Source organism: Salvia hispanica, chromosome 2 (assembly GCF_023119035.1).
Source record: "Salvia hispanica cultivar TCC Black 2014 chromosome 2, UniMelb_Shisp_WGS_1.0, whole genome shotgun sequence".
Taxonomy (NCBI): Eukaryota; Viridiplantae; Streptophyta; class Magnoliopsida; order Lamiales; family Lamiaceae; genus Salvia; species Salvia hispanica.
Window position 1 is genome coordinate 25,861,005 of NC_062966.1, and position 16,228 is coordinate 25,877,232.

Here is a 16,228-nt window from a genome sequence, read left to right on the forward strand (position 1 = left end):
TTTTATTTTTTTAAAAAAATAAAAATAAAAAATTTCCATAGTGATAAAAGGGATTTAATATTACAATTAAAAATGATCACTTGTGTGCTGAAAATAAGATGGTAGGAATTTGGGCTGCTAATATTGGGCCTCAGTCCGCGTGGGTACTGTTAGAGCCCGATATGAACCCATACCAATGTAGATTCAATTACATTTTCGTGGACCGGATCGGATCGGATCTAACCCGGATTGGTTCGGCCCATTTGCAGCCTGGACAGATACGCTTTCCAAAAACTAAAGAATGGATAAGAGATGTCATTCCCTACAATCGCATTCACAAACATATCAACATCGACTAACACTTATGAGTGATACCGCAAAGAACTGTATTCAAAGGAACCGCAGGGAACCTCATCAACACAAAATAAAAAACAGTTTCTTCAGCTGTAAAACTAAACAAAAATTGAAGCTACTCAGCTATGGAGTTTGAGGTGAGAGCAGTGGGAGGAATCGAGAGCTGCTTCGTCTCCCTTCCTCTCTCCCTCATCCAAACCCTTCAGACCGGTTACCTCCCTCCAATTCTAGCGCTCGAGCTCCGCTCCGACGATCGCCTCTGGCAAGTCGCGTGGTGCGGCGGCGCCTCGAATTCCCCTTCCTCAATTGAGGTAGAGCTTTAAGTTTGTTTTGTCTGGAGAGTGGTGTTCTTACTTATCTGAATTTGCGGTTTGGGCGTGGGGGTCAATTTTTGCAGATAGCTCGCCACTATGCGGATTGCATTGGATTGAGCGATCGGACCTCGGTTAAAGTGCGTGTGGTCAGTAATTTGCCGAAAGCTACGCTTGTGACGGTTGAGCCGCTGACGGAGGATGATTGGGAGATTCTGGAGCTCAATTCGGAGCTTGCTGAAAGTGTTATTTTGAAGCAGGTGATTTGATTGATTCTGTTTTGGTTCGATTGTGCTTCTGTAAGAGCTTCTGTGTTTTTGAATTACTGTACATGAAGGTGGAACATAGTAGTATTTTCGAAGTAGGATTTATGGTCTGAGTTCGTGTGTTTTCGTTAGGGGCTGCATTTCTAAGTTTAAGAGAACGCCTCTTGTTAGGGAGAGTTTAAGAGGTTTGGAATTGATTTAGGGTATGATTCATGTTATATTTTGACAATTTGAGTTGTTAAATGCCGTGTGAACTTTATAACTCAAATTTGGCTGCATACAGGTTGGAGTTGTACACGAACAAATGAAATTTCCGCTGTGGTTGCATGGACAAACAGTTGTCACATTTCTTGTTATGTCAATCTTTCCCCAGAATCCAGTAGGTAACTGCATTGCTTTAGTTTCTGGAATCCTGGAAATCGTATTCCTATTCTGTTTTTTCTTTTTATTTATTCTACTTTTGAAGCAGTTCTCCTATTATGTTTGGGTTATGCATTGCTTGTTATATTGTGCCAGTTTAAGGCCTCTTACTATCCTCTTCCATTTAATAAGAACTCTTGTGATCATTCTTCTATTTTGTAGATTATCATTTCTGATGCTTGTTATTTAACATGTGAGATTGTTTCCAGTTCAACTTGTTCCTGGGACTGAAGTTGCAGTAGCTCCGAAGAGACGTAAAAATCCGTCCCTGCAATCTCCAGATGAGGTTCACACAATTGCTAAAGCACAACTTCGGATCCAAGATTCAGATAATAAGTCTATTTATAAATACGAGGAGAATGGCATTGAAATGGACGTTGTACTCACATTTGGTGTTTATGTCCATCCAGAAACAGCTAAGAAATATTCTTTCAGTTCTTGTCAGCTTGTAGAGATATCTCCACGGCCTCTATCTAAAAATAGCAAGAAAAAGCTGCAATCTAGAAGCAAAACAAATGAAAATGTAGCCAACAATGGTATTCATAACGATAAGGGGAATTCCCCTCAGCATCTCATCGTCCATCTATTATTTTGTGAATCAGTGTCAAAAGGGCACATAATGCTAGCTCAGTCCCTTCGCCTGTATTTGGGGGCAGAATTACACTCATGTAAGTTAATTCTTCAAAGCATTTAGTAACATTTCTATTTGAATAAAAATTATCAACACTCAAAATGGGTACGTTCGTCATTGTTTTGTTAACTCGTAAGTTGTCACGATAACCCTAATTGTTTTGGTCTTTTTGTTTGGCTTTATTTAAGTTTGTGATACTCATTTACTCTGTTCTTATTTCAGGGGTACATGTCAAAGGGTGTATCATTAGTGCAAAAAAAGACATAGCTCCCTTTTCTATTTCACCATATCATTTCAAGATATTTGAAAAGAATCAGTTTATGGAGAATAACAGCCCAGAAGTTGCAAGCAACCGTGAGTACCATAAACAAAAAGATAGTCTTGATAGTATTAGTTCAAATGCAGAACTGGGTGTTAGTGATTGGTCTATGCATGACAAGGTTGTTGCAGCACTTTCTTCTGGACTTTTCCATGAAGAGGTTGAAGGTTCAGCTACTAAGACCAGGGAAAGACACAGGAAAGTTGGTCATAGAAATGGTTTATCAGATCTTTTACGTGTGTGGTGTATAGCCCAGCTTGAAACTTTTGCTTCAAATTCAGCAGAAGACGTAAGCTCATTGGTTATAGGAAGCAAAAACTTACTTCATTTAAAAGTCAAATATGAGAGTTTGCCTATAGATTGGAAGATACAAACATCTGGTAAAAGTTTCCCCAGAAACAGAAACCAAGCTGAAGATGCATGGGTTGATATCCTTTATATGCTGTCACTTGTTGATGAATCTTTGCATGATGGCGACTATAATACCTATGAACTTGCATTTGACAAAGGCGGGAGAAACTTTTCTTCAAAAAGTTTAGACATGTTGCTAGAGAAGCTGCAGCTGGGTGATATGTTATTCTCTCATGTTGCCCCTTCAGTATTTCCTGGAAATGTCCTTTCTGCTTCAAGTTCTTCATTGGACTGGATGGGTACAGCTCCATCTGATGTAAATCACAGTAGGTATTTTTTTACCTAGTTACCTTTTCATTTCCATCATAATATAATTATGTATGATACTGAAATTTCTGTATGGGATTATCATGTCTGTAAATGTGTGAGACTACTGATGACTACCTACTAGATCCCCAAGAAGGGGATTCGTTGCCAAGTTACTGGTTTGCTTATAATGATTTTCTCGCTATAGGACTGTCTAGAAGAAAAACTTTATAAAAGTGTCGGGTGTTCAATCTTTGTAATGGAATGGGTAATTTTTGTGGGATGCAAAAGTTGCTGCTTAGGAGGTGTATAGGAAACCATAAGATGAAAAACTCTCCATCAACCACTAAACTGTAACTGTATAGCTCTATTTAAAGCCCAAACAAGCTACAGGTAATGTATGTGATTCAGTTGTCTCTGAATTGAGTGAAGTCTTGAAAATTTCCATAGGCAAAGGTGTATATTCTTAAGGTTGTCACCTTAGACCACTAAACCCTCAGCACCATATCCATATATCAACATAAGAATTATGCCAATTTCCCGATTCACCTTTGGTTCCATAGGCCATTTTTTCATGTTTTGGCTACAGGAATATGTACTGTACCTATTTTGATTGTTTGCTATTATATATATTGTGAATTATTTCATCTAACTTGGTTAATAACCTTCAGGGTTGATCTCTTTGTTGTCTCCTACTTCTGGAATGTTGTTCAGTATCTATAATCTGCCGTTGCCTGGGCATATTCTAATATGCGGACCTGCAGTAAGTCTCACCAAAACTGGCTCATTGAGTCCTTTTAAAGCAAATATTTTTCTAGAGGGATATTCTTTTGGCATCTTTTACCTGTATCTTTCTTTAATAAAAGTTGAATAGACTATATAAATATGCATGTTTAAGGTTGGGAAAACTTCAGGGGTATCTCTTAATCCAAGGTGTAGAAACCTTAAACACCTTTACCCCACTGATCCATGGCCTCAAATCCAGGATTTATGGAACTCAGGTCATGTTTTGTGCCCTCTGCACATGATAAAACAATGTCAACTTTTTTTTTTAATCAAACACCTTCGCGGTGGAGGGTGTAGTAGGGCCCTCATCCCTTATATATCATCAAATCATTGAACTCTTACAATGGACAAACCCAAAAGTGGAGTGTCCCAAGGCCACGGTGATTAAATTACGAAAACAAATAAACAAACTATTACACATTAGAGTATCTAGGGGACGTGCTCCAACAAAGTAACCCGACACCAACATACTCTGTAGTGCAAAAGCTCCAGTCTTGAGCTTAGAGGTAGGGCAAGATCTTGAGGCTGCATCCTCATCATGTCTGAAGCTGGGGAGTCCCATTTGGTCCATCGTTACCATTGCCTTGATGATTCGTGGAGCTATGTGGCCATCGAAATGCATATAGAAAAATTATCTACTAGGGAAAAATATATAATATATAATTATTGTTTCTGTTACCTTACCTTTATGAAGCCAGATTATTATCATGTGCTGGAAAATTTTGTTTTGTAGGGTTCTGGAAAAACATTATTGGCCAAAGCCTCTGCAAAATATATTGAAGGCTGTAAAGATATTTTGGCACATGTGTAAGAATTTTCTGATTTAATCATACTTTATCATCAAGAATTTGGGTCTTACCTACCTCTAATTGCTGCATGAATCTGATTGGATAGAGGGTTCCCTTTTGCAGAGTCTTTGTGTCTTGTTCTAGGCTCACTCTGGAGAAGCCTTCAACTATTCGTCAAGAACTTTCCAGCAACATAACTGAAGCACTGGATCATGCACCTTCTGTCATCATCTTGGATGATCTTGACAGCCTTGTTGCATCTTCCTCGGATCTGGAGGGGTCTCAACCTTCATCATCTTCTGCAGCATTCATTGAGTTTCTTGCTGATATATTAGATGAGGCAAGATGAATTTGTTATTGGAAATTCACTCTCTCTCTGTGTCTCTCTCTCTCTTTTGAATCTGATGGTTTGTTATTGTCTCTCTAAAACTGGGATCTAACCCACTGAGGCTTCAGGTTTTCTAACCTAGAATAATTGTGATCTATATGTACATAAAATAAGTTACTTCATGTAGGTGAAAATATTTTAGTCCTTTTTGAGCCCCATGCATTGATCTTAACCCACCTCGTACTTTCCTAGTAGGTAGGTTCACTCTCTCTCTCTCTCTGCATTTACTCCATTTCAACTAGATGTCACATGTTTTTCCTCAAAATAAAGATACGGCGTGTTACTTATTTTTTGGTGTATCATGTTTAATAGTGCATGGCGATTCCTAATAATGAGTGAACAATGAACCACAATAGATGATGGCTATTTCCAGGTGGATACATTTCTTTTATATTTGACATAATGTTTTTTTATGCTCTCATGTTTGTAGGGAAAGCAAAGGAGCTTTTGTGGGACTGGTCCCATTGCATTCATTGCTACTGTGCAATCCCTGACTAATTTTCCACAGAGCTTGAGCTGTTCTGGTGCGTTATTCTGCATTAACTGGAAATAATTGTTCTTCAAATAATTGTTTTCTTTTATGACTTTATCTGACAACTATAATTGATTGAATTCAGGACGGTTTGACTTTCATGTCAATCTTCCTGCACCTGCTGCTGCTGAACGGTCAGCTATATTGAAGCATGAGATGGAGAAACGATCATTGCAATGTTCTGATGATCTCCTGTCAGATATAGCATCAAAATGTGATGGATATGATGCTTATGATCTAGTAAGTCATTGCTAAAAAACTTATATACAACTTACTGCTATGATGAAATTCAACTGGTATCTAATTGATTTGGAATTTTACCCTTTATGGCAACAAATTTTTGGCCAAAATATACTTATATGCTAATTATATACTTCAGGAAATACTGGTAGACCGATCTGTGCATGCAGCCATTGGTCGCTCATTATCTGCTGATTTGGGATCTAAAGAAAATAGAAAGCCTACTTTGATCCGGGATGACTTTCAGCAAGCAATGGAAAATTTTCTACCAGTGGCCATGCGAGACATCACTAAACCAGCTACAGAAGGTGGTCGCTCTGGTTGGGAAGATGTTGGTGGTCTTAATGATATTCGAAATGCTATTAAAGAGGTATTTTACTGTAGGATATAGAGTTTGTATTCTTTCAATCGTCCATCTCAAAAACTGACACCAGTTTTGTGTGACTATTTGCTTTTAGATGATACTAATAAGTTGATCTTTTATCGATGATATTTCTCTATAATTATTCACAAAAGAGAATGAAATAATCTTGAACTCTGGTAGCAGTAAAAAAACAACCTCCCAATTGTGTAACATAGTAGTGTTGAATGTTTGTTCCAAGTGTTCTCATCCATTGGACTTTGACAATTGACATTAATTTTCAGCTAGCTTCTCATTTGAGTTTGCTCTTCTCGAATTGCATGTAAACTGGTTCAATTATCTTAAATTGGTATAGTAGACCAGAAACAGCTATGTCCAATATAATAATATAACACTGTGATGTTTTCAAGTTTCTCAATATCAGTGGATTTAATATTTTAATGTCATTTTTTGTGGCTGATATTGACCTGGATCTTGGTTTTTGAAGAACTTCAACCTAACAAAACACATCTTGAATTAACTACTGGACTTTGAGTAAAAAGAAGAAGGGCAAAACAGTTATTTGTCTGGACAGAAGCAGAATTTTGTGTATGTTTTGAATTTTTCAGTGGCGACCTGTTATTATTTGTTCTACTGTAGAAACCTCTTCACTGCCTTTATGCTAAAGTTCTTCAATCCTGCAAATAACTTTCTAAATCTGCTTGCTCCTTATCTAAAACAAATTATTCTTTCTCACTTTTCTGTAATTTCCATGCTGGATCTGGGTTTTGCGGTGTTCTGTTAAAAACATATGGATGTTAATTATTTGAGGCTGTAACTTCACATTGTACATATTGGCTTTAGATTGATTAATGGTGTGTTGTATTTTGTATCAGATGATTGAACTACCTTCAAAATTTCCCAACATATTTGCACAAGCACCATTAAGATTGCGGTCCAATGTTCTCTTATATGGTCCTCCTGGTTGTGGGAAAACACATATTGTTGGTGCAGCTGCTGCAGCATGTTCACTACGGTTCATCTCAGTGAAAGGGCCCGAATTGCTTAACAAGTATATTGGTGCTTCTGAACAAGCTGTAAGATATGAGCTGCCTTGTATAGATTTCATTTTCTACTTTTGGAGACAATATGCATCTGTATTTTGTGTTTTTAGTTTCTCCTACTATAGGCAATCTGTTATGATAATTTGTTAGTTTTCATTTCTCCCCATCAAATACTACTTCATACCTTATAATTTATAATCGTTAGCATGCATGTTACCAAGTGCCATTGGGTACACATACAATACTGGAAGTTGCTTGAACTTGATACTATTATTCAAAATCTGGATCTAGAGTTCATTTCTATGGTGGTTTGCACTAGAATGTCAATAAATATAGGGCCTTTATATAGTGTGGTTTTCTTATAGCAGTCTATATTTTCTTTTGTTAGATTATTATACCTGGCAACTAGACATCCAAAGGACCTGTTTATGGTCAGTTAGGGTTATACGTAGAATTCATTCAGATGTACTTTTTCATATAATGCATGACGCCATTTGGCATGTGCTATATCAAAGCTGGGCCTGGAAGTTGTCGCACAGCCCTGAGGTCCTTAAAGAGAGATGTTAAAAACAAGCTATTTTTCTCAGTTTCTGTGGGGATAGGTATTGAGAAGCAACTGACTGCATGAATAAACTATTTTAGGTTCGGGATATCTTCTCAAAAGCAGCTGCAGCAGCTCCCTGCCTACTCTTTTTTGATGAATTTGATTCTATAGCTCCAAAGAGAGGACATGATAATACCGGTGTAACTGATAGAGTTGTCAATCAGGTCAGTTCCTTCATCCCGCTCAACCTAATATTTCTTTTGCTGTTCCGCCTCAGCTACCAATACCTTTGTCAAATTATATGCCAGTTTCTAACAGAATTGGATGGTGTTGAAGTCTTGACTGGTGTATTTGTTTTTGCTGCTACTAGGTAAGTTGTGCTCTTCAGAATATATCTGTATATGTTGATGAAATGAACGTTTTCAGTGCAGAATCGAATGACTAGTTATGGACCTTCCTTTTGTTTCTCTCCCTAAATGAAAATGTTATATAAATAATCTGAAAAGTTACTATCAATTAGAAGCTTCATTTTGATACTATTTTTGTAACACGATGCCTGCTGAAAACCAGTCGACCAGATTTGCTTGATGCTGCACTTCTACGGCCTGGTAGGCTGGACCGACTTTTATTTTGTGATTTTCCATCACACCAGGAGAGGCAAGAGATTCTTAAGGTCCTCTCAAGAAAGGTAAGCACCTATATCTGCAATTTGTAGACAGTTATTCTTTTTATCGGTGATTTCATCTTCGTGGTGTAAGAAGTTTTAAGTGGTTCTGAAATACGTACGTGATATATCAGTCTCCTTTATGTAGTGCCAGTTCTTGCTAAATGATACATTACTAATCACTGCATTGCTCGACTTTTGTCTCACATTCTGGACCATAAGAATTCGGGTTTACACAACTCACTAATGACTAATCCGAGAACCACTGCAGTTACCAATGGACGGTGATGTCGACTTGGAGCAGGTAGCTCGAATGACTGAAGGCTTCAGTGGAGCTGACCTTCAAGCGCTTCTCTCTGACACACAACTTGAAGCGGTTCACGAGCTTTTAGATAACGATGATGTCAGCACGACTAAAAAGATGCCTGTAATCACAAATGCTCTCTTGAAGTCCATCGCGTCCAATGCTAAACCGTCAGTATCAGAAGCTGAGAAGCGAAGGTTGTACGATATCTACAGCCAGTTTCTTGATTCAAAGCGATCAGCCGCTGCACAGGTCCTCTCTCTCTCTCCCTCTCTCTCTCCCTGCATATCTCTAACCATGACATCAAGTGTGATCGTATACATGCCTGTAAACTATGTGCAGTCGAGGGAAGCAAAAGGTAAACGTGCGACGTTAGCCTAATGTACTTGGAGTTCGGGGAAGAAGGTATGTATCCATAGTAGCATATAGCAAGCTTTATATGTACAACAGAGTTCGGTTTAGAAATTGTTGATGGAATTCGAACTCGAATTTCAATTATAAATTTACTTACTATCTACTGATACCACATGGGACAAACAAAATTATTCATTTTTTGCAATAAACATAACAGTGTTAACAAAAATATGATTCCATGATTCTGATATACAAAGGGCATTGGCGGCGCGTGCTTATGAGCACTTCATGCCGTGCCAAGCGAGAAAGGTGTGTCGTTGTGGGTTGTACGGCGCTCTCGTCGCTCGTGTTGGATGCGTCCATCTCGGCCAATCTGTGTGGCAAGTTTCACACTCTCTGAATGAATGAATAAATAAATAAATAAATAGATAAAAGAACATTTTTAGGAGGAATCAATGTACATGGGTTTGGCACTGAATTCTTTTTGATAGCTTTGATTCGGAGCCACTTTTCTGGTGAAGAATAATAAATAATTTAACGTCGTTTAAAAAAGTATAGAGAGGATGTTCCTTGGAATATGCCTCCTAGGCAAAAATCAGTTACAAATACAATCATCATTCAACTTTTTTTTGGCTTTTGTAAAGATTTCTACATTGGAAAAAAATAAATTTACCCCGTGACCTTTGTCTTCATCTTTTTCTATATTCGTGTTACGTCATTTCTTTAGTGTGTATCTAAAAGTGCTCTTTAATTGAATAACAAACCAAATTGAAAATTTGAACTTAGGTCAGTTATTAAGGCTATTTCGGCTATTTCCGTCAAAATCGAATTATATAATTTGTGTTTTTTTTTTTTGTTTTTAAACTAATTAGCTTAATTTTTCTAACCGAAAAATCAAATTATTTTTTCATTGTACTATAAAAACATTGCTTGAAATTATTTTGAGGATATTATTAGAAGCTAAGGAAATCTTGAACTTATAAAGTTATTTACACATGATTCAAGCACAGCAAACAAATTAATCCCATCAAACCAAAAATAGATTACATAAATTTCATTTACTTAATTCTCGTCTAATTTTCAAAATGGACACAATCACCATTAATCCGAAAGTAATTTCATGAATAAAACACTATGTAATCTACTTTTTTAGGGAAAATTAATATTAATTCGATTTACTAAAATATTTACTGAACCTTCTTCAGATTTTCAACCAACTCTCGCTGCCGCTCTCACTTCTCAGTTATCATTTCAGTTCCAGGTTACCCGACCCGACCCGACCCGACCCGACCCGACGAAATCGGTTCGATTCACGTCGCAATCAGTAACTAACTCTTCGTCTTGTCATCTAAATTTCTGTGTATATATTTATACAAACACTAGAATTGCAAAGCAATACTCTCTCTCTCTCTATCTCACTGTTTCAGCATAGTCGCCTGAATCTGACGTCATGGCCGCCGCCGCCGCAGCGGATGCGCTCTCCAAGCTCTCAATTGACGATTTGGCCTCTGCCGCCCCCAATCTCCACAAAAACCTCTCCCTCCTATCGCCTGATCAGGTCCACATTTCTCTCCGGATCGTTGATTTCTATGCTTACATGGCTAAAATTCAGTTGGTTTATCGATGCTGTGTGACTTGTATGTGCAGGTGGAGTTGGCCAAGATGCTGTTGGATTTGAATCAGGCTCACTTGTTCGAGCATTGGCCCGAGCCCGGTGTCGATGATGATGGCAAGCGTGCGTTTTTCGAACAGGTAGTGTTGTGGTTGCTTTACCTGCGCTTGTATTGATTTCAATTGGCTTTTCAACTTTGGATGAAACTTAGATTTGGTTTTAGCGTTTTTGAGTTAGCTTCATTCATAGCAATTTTCGTATTTTTATGTCAAAAAAAAAAATTGGTCTTTGAATATTGGTGTGTTAAGAAGTACTCCTATAACAATTGATTGTGCAGAGATTCTTCAAATTTAGATCACGAAATTGACAGATGAGTTTTGAACATTTATAGTGAAGTGATATCCAACTGACACCTATAGTTTTACATTTTCTACTAATGTTTGGTACCTTATGCTAAATGAGAATTTTTTTTTAACTAGAGCTGATTTTTTATGTTTGTTGGTTCTGATGAAGTTTTTGGCACTTAGTCTTTTGTCTTATGATGATCTTGTAGGTTTCTCGTCTTAATGCAAGTTACCCTGGTGGCCTAGCCTCTTACATCACAACTGCTCGGGAACTTTTGGCGGATTCGAAAGCTGGAAAGAACCCCTATGATGGGTTTTCTCCTTCAGTAAGTTAAATTTTCCTTGACATATGTGGATTCATTTCTTTTCTCTGGAATTTAAGAGGAACTTTGTGTTTTCATTACTCCTTGATTTGACTGGATTCAAATATCTTCCCTCCAAACAAACTGCCAGGTTTTTTTTTTGTGAGGAATCCGTTGAACTGTAGATTTAGTCAGTTGGCAACGTAACCTGTTTTATCAGTTAATCTTGAGAGTGGGTGTACTCACTAAATATTGTCTTCACCTGAAATTTTTCTCATGTTGTACATGAAACTTTGGGAAACATAGGTACCATCAGGGGAAATTTTGAATTTCGGTGATGAAAATTTCATTCAATTTGAGAATGCGGGTGTTCGTGAGGCAAGGAAGGCTGCATTTGTCCTTGTTGCTGGGGGGCTTGGAGAGCGTCTTGGCTACAATGGTATAAAGGTAAGACAATGGTGGAAGTAGTGTAACTATTCCATTAATTTATGCAAGTCTTAATCATTCAATTTGATGTTCTGATTATGAACTTCTATTGATTGTTGTGCTTATGTGTATTAAGAACCTTTTCATATGCTTACATCAGGAAATGGTCAACTTCAGTTCATTTGACTTATAATTATTCTACTGCTTGCAGGTGGCTCTGCCATTAGAATCTACTACAGGAACGTGTTTCTTACAGCACTACATTGAATCTATTCTCGCCTTGCAAGATGCGAGCTGTAGGCTAAGTCAAGGTTCGTATATGAATCATATCTCATTATAAGTACTTAAGTAATTGATCACTTTTCATTAGTTATTAGGTTATTGAACAAATGCATTAATTTTAGGTTATTCTGTCTTACTATAGAGAAGTTAGTACTGTTGATATTTGCTATGATGATTTTCTCCAGATACAGAAAATATCTTTAAAAAATATTAATGTCTATTTCTTTTGGTATTGATAAGCTAATGCATTTTTCATTATTTTTTTACATTCTTACAAATTTAGGTGAAGGACCAAGCGAAATTCCTTTGGCCATTATGACGTCTGATGATACTCATTCACGTACTACAAAGCTCTTAGAGGATAATGCATATTTTGGGATGAAACCCTCACAAGTAAAAATGATGAAGCAGGTGATTTTCTGCAAAATTATCAACTCCTATAATTTAGTGAAGTTTAAACTGCTTTGAAATTAACTTCTATACTTCATTGCTTCCTTTGGATATTCCAGGAGAAAGTTGCTTGTTTAGATGATAATGATGCTAGGCTGGCTGTGGATCCAAATAATAAGTTCCAAATTCAGGTGTCTTTTCTTTTGCATATCAATCTTATGAACCAAACAAATGTAATAGATTATTTCAGATATGTAACTGTTATTTGAATGTTGTCCAACTCTTCTATAGACAAAGCCTCATGGTCATGGTGATGTTCATTCACTTCTCTATTCAACAGGTCTTCTTAAAGAATGGTATACACATGGATTTCTTGTTTTGATGTTAGTGGTTTTTTCTCTGTCGTGTTCAAATCTTTATTTATGATTCATCCTCTGTTCTACATTCCAGGCACGCTGCTGGACGCAAATGGGTTTTATTTTTCCAAGATACTAATGGTCTTCTTTTCAAGGTTCGATTGAAACGTCAATTTTGGAGCTAATTATTCTTGTTATTGTGTACAGTTTTATGAATGTCTATTTTCCTGCTTATTTTGTTCACATTTCCTGATCCACCATTACAGGCAGTTCCATCTGCATTGGGTGTCAGTGCCATCAAAGAGTACCATGTTAATTCTCTTGCAGTTCCCAGGAAAGCTAAGGAAGCTATTGGAGGAATTACTAAGCTCACTCATAAAGATGGTACACTATTTTGATCTTGTATGCTCATCATTAAGGGTCATATATTAGTTATTAAGTAGAATCACATGCTTGCGTTGGGAATTAACTTTTCTGCAGCCTCGTTTTGTGGCTATTTCTTCCTATTAACGAATAGGCAAAGTCATTAATGAAGCTAGCTTTCTTTATGCACCTTTATATAATATTTTTATGTGAATGTAATGCCATAACATAATTTTGATTGCTACAATAACATTACTTAGTGACTCTTATACCCTTCTATTGACACATTGAAGCATAAATTTTGGTCAGGGAGGTCAATGGTGATCAATGTAGAATACAATCAACTTGATCCGTTGTTGAGAGCTTCTGGGTATCCTGATGGTGATGTGAACAATGAAACCGGATATTCTCCATTTCCAGGCAACATAAATCAAGTATATATATATCATCTGAAACTATTGCGCATACCTTTGTTATACTATATCAGATGATCTAGCAGTATTATGTGTGACGAGTCATGAAATCATGTGGTTTTCAAATTTCAATAATACCTATAGTTGGTTTTTGAATATTCTGTGAGGAGTCATGAAATCATGCGGGTTTCAATAATGCCTATAGTTGATCCAGCAGTGTTATTGTGATTAGTGTGATGAGTCATGAAATCGTCCAAAATAATGCACTTGCATATCTAGTATTCTGAATATTTGATTTTACATTTTCTTATGTAGTTGATTTTTGAAATCGGCCCTTATCTAGAAGAACTTTCAAAAACTGGTGGTTCTATCAAGGAATTTGTTAATCCAAAGTGAGCAATCTGTCTCTTACATCGCATTTATATTTCTTCTTTGCTTCAAGGGAACCCTTCCGGGGTCTTGTGAACTTGCTGTGTTTTTAATAGTTTACTGTCTGCTTCAGATACAAAGATTCTACTAAAACAGCTTTCAAATCATCTACTCGGCTGGAATGTATGATGCAAGATTATCCTAAAACTCTTCCACCTTCAGCTAGAGTTGGATTTACTGTAAGCATAACCCCTAAATTCTAAAAATTCAAGAATTTTTTTCCTTTGTTCCTAATGCCCTCTGCTGTAAGTTCTGGCTTTGACATAACAAATATGTGGTTTATACTATTCAGGTAATGGAAGCTTGGCTTGCTTATGCACCTGTCAAGAATAACCCTGAGGATGCGGCTAAGGTATGACTATACATTTATCTTAGCATTTATTAGGTAACAATGTTGAAATCTGATATTATTTCAGATGCTTGTCTGTTTGAGAGAAGTAAATTGTGTATTTATTGTTTAGAGATAATTATGTAAATATAACCTATGCTCTGATTCGATACATAATGGGAGCAAAATTCAGATATAATAGCTTTGCATACAGATTTGGATTTCTCTAGTATTACTTCATTGGCTACAAATGCCTTACCTTCTGCTGGAACACAAAACGAAAGAGGACACAGCCTCGTATACAAAAATCTTCTGTAGCATGACCTGTTTCAATATTTTACTTTCTATTAAGTCTGAAATTTGCCTTTCATTTATCTTTCTGCTGACTGAAGGAGACAAAATGAGAACTCGTTACTTGAAGTTATTGAAGTTACACTATTCTGTCCTACAGTGGGACTAAAATACACGAGGATAGACAATTCGTTCCACAAATTCTCTTTACTAATTATTAGTTAACCTCAATCATCTTTCCTTGGAGAAACTCTTGTACACTGCTTTTGTGCTTCATGAATGATATAACTTGAAAATGTTTTTGGATCTCACTTGTATTTGCAATTTTAAGGTACCGAAAGGAAATCCCTATCACAGTGCTACTTCCGGGGAGATGGCTATATATAGGGCAAACAGCCTTATTTTGAGAGAGGTATTATACTGAAATTTCCTAAACATATAAGGTTTATATGTAAACTTGTTTCCTCTACCATGGAGTAACAAACTGCATACTCTTACGAAATCTAGCTGCTACAAATCGTACCATGAACTTTTTTTTAAACAGATGGTCATTGTTTCTTACATTATACCACGGTCCATGAATCATACGTAATTTTCACCAGATGGTCATTGTTCCTTACATATTCCCTAAACATATAAAGGTTTACACGTAAACATCATTTTATTGTTTTTTCGACATGGTACACCATGAATCAAAAATATGTTTTGCAATGTTGTACTAGTTCTTTTAGATTGCTTGTTGTGGATCTCAGTGATTTTTTCCTTGTATGCATAAGAGAAAACAATATGTCACAAAACTGGATTTGCTATTTGGTTCATTACCCATAAGTATCTTAGCTGTACCAAAGAATTAAAGCTCTTCTTATTACCAATGCGTTGTTTGAGCTTGCAACTGAACACGCTGTGGCATTAACAGGCTGGCGTCAAGGTGGATGATCCAGTTCAAGATGTATTCAATGGGCAGGAGGTGGACGTATGGCCTCGTATTGCATGGAGTCCTAAATGGGGGCTTACATTTTCAGATATCAAAAGCAAAGTCAACGGAAACTGTTCCATTACCGGAAGATCTACTATTGCCATAAAGGGCCAAAGCATCTTTCTCCAGGATCTTGCCTTGGATGGAGCTCTAGTTATCGATGCTGTTGACGATGCTGAGGTATGTAAAAGTATATCTCACAATAGCCAGAAACGGCTCTTTTTGACGATACTAGGAACCTGAACCTGATCACTGGTCATTTTCTCAACAGGTTAAAGTAGGAGGAACTGTGCACAATGCAGGATGGACCATTGAAAAAGTTGATTACAAGGATACTTCGGTGCCCGAAGAAGTAAGGATCAGAGGTTTCAAAATGATCAAAGTGGAGCAGTTGGAGAAGACATACAATGAGCCCGGAAAGTATTCATTAAGCCCCTGATATCTGATTCGGATATCGGGTGTAGAGGTCTGTCTTCAACTACTTGCATGATTCAGTCTTACTTTGTATGATTTTTGTAACATTATATACATCAAATAAATTCTTGGGGCTTCTGCAACTGATCAGAGAGTTAGTTAATTGGGATTTTGATGATTCATGCTTTTGAACATAGAATAATGGAAGAAAATTAGACCCTATCTAGGCTGGACTGCAATAGTTTGGATCCCATTTCTGTGATAATTCTCCAATTTCGTGTGTCTTATATTTCTACTTCACTTGTTTAACAAAGTCTAATTTTAGAATTGACTTGTATGAAATTAAAGTTTATTTTGTGTT

At 36.9% G+C, this 16,228-nt stretch overlaps 2 protein-coding genes across 4 annotated transcripts; both read left to right on the forward strand.

Moving 5' to 3' along the window:
- Positions 1-446: 446 nt before the first annotated feature.
- On the forward strand, positions 447-9,110 carry LOC125205501 (peroxisome biogenesis protein 1). Of its 3 annotated transcripts, XM_048104476.1 has the most exons (18): positions 447-644; positions 731-904; positions 1,194-1,293; positions 1,540-1,998; positions 2,184-2,315; positions 2,880-2,957; positions 3,609-3,700; positions 4,457-4,530; positions 4,635-4,851; positions 5,330-5,423; positions 5,517-5,671; positions 5,811-6,041; positions 6,908-7,108; positions 7,718-7,843; positions 7,928-7,989; positions 8,190-8,307; positions 8,555-8,839; positions 8,930-9,110. In XM_048104476.1, the coding sequence occupies exons 1-18, from the start codon at positions 459-461 to the stop codon at positions 8,966-8,968; spliced, it is 2,823 nt and encodes a 940-aa protein (XP_047960433.1). In that variant the 5' UTR covers positions 447-458; the 3' UTR covers positions 8,969-9,110. The 3 variants fall into 3 exon arrangements, 2 of the variants coding, with proteins under 2 accessions (XP_047960433.1, XP_047960432.1); XM_048104475.1 differs by having other exon boundaries at positions 2,184-2,957; XR_007173763.1 differs by lacking the exons at positions 7,928-7,989; positions 8,930-9,110 and having other exon boundaries at positions 2,184-2,957; positions 8,555-8,749.
- Positions 9,111-10,246: 1,136 nt separating this feature from the next.
- On the forward strand, positions 10,247-16,228 carry LOC125208178 (UDP-sugar pyrophosphorylase-like). The gene is made up of 18 exons (XM_048107760.1): positions 10,247-10,265; positions 10,369-10,499; positions 10,589-10,693; positions 11,107-11,223; positions 11,506-11,646; positions 11,837-11,936; positions 12,191-12,318; positions 12,417-12,488; positions 12,589-12,653; positions 12,748-12,808; positions 12,920-13,037; positions 13,326-13,450; positions 13,745-13,821; positions 13,932-14,037; positions 14,151-14,210; positions 14,809-14,889; positions 15,394-15,633; positions 15,725-16,228. Exons 2-18 carry the CDS (start codon positions 10,392-10,394, stop codon positions 15,890-15,892), a joined length of 1,872 nt encoding a protein of 623 aa, XP_047963717.1. The 5' UTR covers positions 10,247-10,265; positions 10,369-10,391; the 3' UTR covers positions 15,893-16,228.